The sequence below is a fragment of the Colobus angolensis genome, unplaced genomic scaffold (assembly GCF_000951035.1).
Source record: "Colobus angolensis palliatus isolate OR3802 unplaced genomic scaffold, Cang.pa_1.0 Scaffold46, whole genome shotgun sequence".
NCBI lineage: Eukaryota > Metazoa > Chordata > Mammalia > Primates > Cercopithecidae > Colobus > Colobus angolensis.
Genome location: NW_012118043.1, coordinates 14,414,560 through 14,419,736, shown reverse-complemented (window position 1 = coordinate 14,419,736; position 5,177 = coordinate 14,414,560). Strand labels below are relative to the sequence as shown.

Sequence of the window (5,177 nt, the reverse complement as noted above, 5' to 3'; positions counted from 1 at the left end):
ATCATAGAACAATGATTATTACTAAAGTTATTTTCCAAGTATATATAAAGAATGGAACTTGTTACTCAGTAACTGAAAATTTGAGACTTTTAAGCAGTTTTAAACTTTTATATTGTAAACAAGTCACATCTTAAAATACTGACTTTTGTAAGCTAAGCGATGCATTTTATAATGAAATACTCTAAAACCATAAACTTTTTTTGTTGAAGCTATTTTTTGTTTTTTCATTAGGTATTTGCATTGGTCTGTGACTCAGAAAATCCACAGCTTTTTACCATTGAATTTATAAAAGGGCAAGTACGGAAATATTCTTCAACAGAAAGGTATCTTTTTTTTCAATTTAAGTTTTTGAAATCCTAGTATGTGCAAGGCACAGTGCTTGGTCAACAAGGAAAACCAAAGATTTGTAGTCTAGAAATTTAAAATTGTTTAACTTGGGAAAAGACATTTTCTTGAATATTTAAAATGACCATCCCATTTTCAAATTACTTTTTTTTTTTTTGAGACAGAGTCTCACTCTGTCACTCAGGCTGGAGTGCTATGGCATGATCTTGGCTCACTGCAACCTCTGCCTCCCAGGTTCAAGCGATTCTCCTGCCTCAGCCTCACTAGTAGCTGGGATTACAGGCGTGCGCCACCATGCACACCTAATTTTTTTCTTTTCTTCTTTTTTTTTGTATTTTTAGTAGAGATGGGGTTTCCCATCTTGGCCAGGCTGGTCTCGAACTCCTGACCTCAAGTGATTTGGCCTCCCAAAATGCTGGGATCATAGGCATGAGCCACCACACCTGGCCTGTATAGTGTTTTTATAGTATTTCTAGTAGTCTAGTATGACTGGTAGCGGTTTCTTGCCTTACAGAGCTTTCAATCTAAGGTCAACAAGACTGGAATGTTAAGCAATGGTTATGTTTTTTCCTGACCTGAATTCAAGGAAAAAGAACATCTTTAAAAAAGTACAGATGTTCTAATCAGAGGAAGGATCTTAACGCTGTGTTTGTCAGATGCTTTATGTACATTATCTTGCTTAGTCCTGACAGTAACCATAGGAAGAAGGTCCTCTTATTCCCAATAACACTTACATGCAGAAAGTACAGCAACTTCTTTGTGACGTGAGGTTAGGAAAAGATTTATCAGATGCAATACCAAAAACAGAATCCAGAAAAGAAGAAAAAAAGGTTGTTAATTAGACTTCATTAAAGTTTAGAACTTTGACACCATTTAGAAAAAGACAGATCATAGGGAGAAAATCTTTGCAAAGCATATAGCTAATAAAGGACTTCTATCCAGAATATGTAAAGAACTCTTACAACTCAATACTGAAAAACCAAGTGACCCAATAGTAAATGGGCAAAATATTCAAATAGACACCTCACTGGAGAAAAATGAATGGTAAATACATGAAAAGATCATGAATCTTTAGGAAACAAAAATGCAAACTACTACATATTCACAAAAATGACTGACATCAAAAAGACTGCCAGTGCCAGGTATTGGTGAGGATATGGAGAAAAGAACTCTCATACATTGCTGGTAAGAAGGCAAAATGATAAAACCAGTTTGAAAAATAGTTTGATAATTTCTTAAAAGATTAAACACATACTTATATGGCCCAGCAGTTCCACTTTTAGGTATCTATCCAAGAGAGATGAAAAGATGCCCACAGAAAGACTTGCACATGAATGTTCATAATATCATTAGTCATTATAGCCAAAAGCAGAAGCAATCCATGTCTAGGTCAGCCAGTGAATGAACAGACAAAATGTTGTCTGTTCATACAATGGAATACTACTCAGCAGTAAAAAAGGACTGAACTAATACATGGAACAACTTGAGTGAATCCTAAAAGCCTATGTATGATAAGTAAAATAAGACACCTAAGACTGCATATTCTATAATTCTGATTTTATGAAGTTTCTTTAAAAAGCAAAACTATAGAGATAGATGGGTGGTTTCCTGGGGCTGGGGAGTGTTCTTTTGCAAATGGGCATGAGGAAATTTTCTGGAGTGATGAAAATATATCAAAACTGGATGATGGTGATTATACAGTTGTATAAATGTATTAAAAATTATCAAACTGTACATTTTAATTGGATGACTTGTGATTTGTCACAACTCAGAACTGAGTAAAGCTGTTAAAAATAAAGGGAGAGAAAGAGACGTTGAAGTTAGTGTTTAAGTAACTTGTGCAATGTCATGTAGCAGCACAGTGAAGAGCTAGTATCAGAGCTCTTCCTTAGCCCCACTGTTTGTGTTTCCCATTGTAACTGTAGTGTGTCCCTGAGCAGGTTACCGGCTAAAGGGCCTATGCTTCATGCTAGATCAGAATTCCCCTTAATCATCAATGCTAAAACCTTTTTTTACTTTTATTCTTACTTAGAGATTCCTTATTAGCAAGTTTGCTGGATGGAGTAAGAGCCTCTGGTAATAGAGATGTTTGTGTAAAAATGACACCAACCCATAAAGGTCAGCGATGGGGGTTACTCAGCATGCCTGTTGATGAGGAAGTAGAGAGCCTTCACCTCAGGTTCTTAGCTACGCCTCCAAGTAAGTATTGGTTTAAATGTAATTACATTTCCACCCATCTACTTAATAATTTAAGAATTAGGAATTCGTATCTTCTTTTTGAACCTCTTAATCTCTTTACAGATGGCAACTTTGCAGATGCTGTATTCAGGTTCAATGCTAATATTTCATACAGTGGAGTCTTGCATGCAGTAACACAAGATGTAAGATAAGTTTTATAATTGTTCATTGTTACTAACTTTTGGTATGGAAACTCTTTTGAAATACTCTTTCTTCACCTAGGGTCTTTTCTCAGAAAACAAAGAAAAACTGATCAATAATGCCATAACAGCATTGTTGTCCCAGGAGGGGGATGTCGTTGCTTCAAATGCGGAACTTGAGAGTCAGTTCCAGGCCGTGAGGAGGCTTGTGGCATCCAAAGCTGGTTTCCTAGCTTTCACTCAGCTTCCAAAGTAAGTTGTCTTCTGAAACTTAACTTCTCTTAGAGAGTTTGAACTACTCAAAATGGCAAATAATGAATGATTCACCTCCTTTTCCTTGACTAAACCAGATACCTTTTATAGGGTGATATGGTACTTTATTCATGAGAAATGAAAAAGGAAGGTGAGGGGAGCAGAAGCGGAATATTGGTCCCATACTCACCAGTAATATTACTGACTCTTGAATTTGAATGGGAAAGTACATGCCTTTTAGTTTTAGTTAACCCTAAAAAAATATTTTCCCTCTCGAAGAAAAAACTGTTATAAAGACTGATAAATTTCAGAGGTGGAATTTAAAATACATCATTGTTCCAGTAATGCAATGGAAAGTTAATATGACCTATTTCAATAATATAACAATTTAAAATGTTTTGGTATTGCTATTATATGCTTGGTTTTTGTTCCAAAAGGTTTCGCGAGCGTCTAGGGGTGAAGGTAGTAAAAGCACTCAAAAGGAGCAACAATGGAGTCATCCATGCAGCAGTTGATATGCTTTGTGCCCTTATGTGTGTAAGTTGTAGTTTTCTTAAGGAAACTGGTTTTTCTTAAGTTGACTGGTGGTTTTGATTTCCACAATCCCAGATTTTCATTGTACCAATCAGTTCTTGTTTCTATGTTTTTTAAATTGTTCTCATAGTTATTCAAATAAACCTTTGTTTAGCATATTCTATATACCAGGCAATGTTCTATGTGCCAGAAAATCAAAGATCTTTAAGACAGAAATTCTTTTCTTCCGTCACTTTGTTGACAGTTTGGTAAGGTAGGCATATCTGTACAAGGTAAGGTAGTAGGGGCCATAGGATCTTGAAAAGCAGCACTTTTTGTTTGGTGATGAGGGGAAGATGAAAGATTCTCACCCACTCTTTCTGGAAGATGTTACATTTGATCTGAATCTTGAAGGACAGGCAGGAATTTTCTAGCTCTGGAAAGGCCTTCGTGGGTGGGGAATAGCATGTACAAAGGCATATTTGGAAAGCAACAAATAATTAAATATGGTTGGGTTATAAGGTATGGTTGGGGTGGTAATTAGGAGTTGCAGCTAGAGATGTATGCAGACAGTAATAAAAAACCCTCTGTATCAGGAGGGAGGAGCTAGATTTGCATCCTTTTTTAAGGATTTTTTAGCAAGAGAGCAGTAACGTGATCAGGTTTGAGTTTTTAAAAACCCACACTGGTAGTATGTGGAGAATAGAAGTAAAATTAGAGGTAGGTAGACCAAATTGTCATGTAAGAAATGAGTTGCTGAGCTAGGGTAGTCACAGGGGCTAAAGAAGAGGTACATCTGAAAGCTGTTGCACAGTAAAGAGCTAACTCAGTGGCAGCTTGTACGGAGGGAGAAACAATTGTTTAGTATAGTTTTGAAGTTTCTCATTATCTCAGTTTTGTGTGTAGTACCTGGGACTTTTCCTTATATAAAGTGTTTTAGGCAAGCTTAGTGGTACATAAACATAAGTTAACACTTCTATAAAACCTTGCATCGCCAAAAGTGAATTAATTATATTTACTGTTCCAAACAAGTAGTGAGATAACTAGAACTTAAAATAACAATGACATGGAGAGTTGCTTTATTATAACAAAAGATGTTCCTATCACCCAGGAAATTCTAAGGGTAAAGAGCTTTGTGTCAGGCTCCCCTATCATTCAGGAAATTGCAAAGGCCTTAGGAGCTCTGTGTCAGGAACCAGGGTAAAAGACTGTTGCAACAAAAGATTCTGCTAGTACCCCTGTCTGCAAGGGTTTTAGGTGCTGTATGTCAGGAGCCAAGGACAGAGACCTATATATATATATTAATATGTCATATATTTCCTCTGCTCAGAATTCTTTCCCTGCTCATCATTCATTAAGAGCTCAAGTCAGCTTTTAAATGAAGCTTATCAAATATACACACCTACTATGTACCCACAACAATTAAAAAATTTAAAAATAAACGGAACTTTCCTATTCCTGAAGGTGGTAGTGATTTATCCCTCCCTGAAGTGAAATTACCCTCATAAATATAACACATCTTTCTTAGCAATTTCTTCTTTGGATTATTGCTATTTCTAAACATGCTGTATTTTTTTCAATCTGTCAGCTTCCTGAGGATAATATTCTTTTTTTTTATTTTTATTTTTTATTTTTATTTTTATTATACTTTAAGTTCTAGGGTACATGTGCATAACGTGCAGGTTTGTT

The 5,177-nt window shown here is 35.8% G+C and overlaps 1 protein-coding gene across 1 annotated transcript in view; it reads left to right on the top strand.

The window, feature by feature from the left end:
* Positions 1 to 5,177, top strand: part of DNAJC13 (DnaJ (Hsp40) homolog, subfamily C, member 13) — a 131,842-nt gene that overhangs the window by 37,994 nt on the left and 88,671 nt on the right. The window contains exons 9-13 of the mRNA XM_011958215.1: positions 232 to 323; positions 2,378 to 2,544; positions 2,647 to 2,726; positions 2,806 to 2,975; positions 3,413 to 3,512. Of these exons, the coding sequence (XP_011813605.1) occupies positions 232 to 323; positions 2,378 to 2,544; positions 2,647 to 2,726; positions 2,806 to 2,975; positions 3,413 to 3,512 (609 nt within the window). The remainder of the gene's footprint in view (positions 1 to 231; positions 324 to 2,377; positions 2,545 to 2,646; positions 2,727 to 2,805; positions 2,976 to 3,412; positions 3,513 to 5,177) is intronic.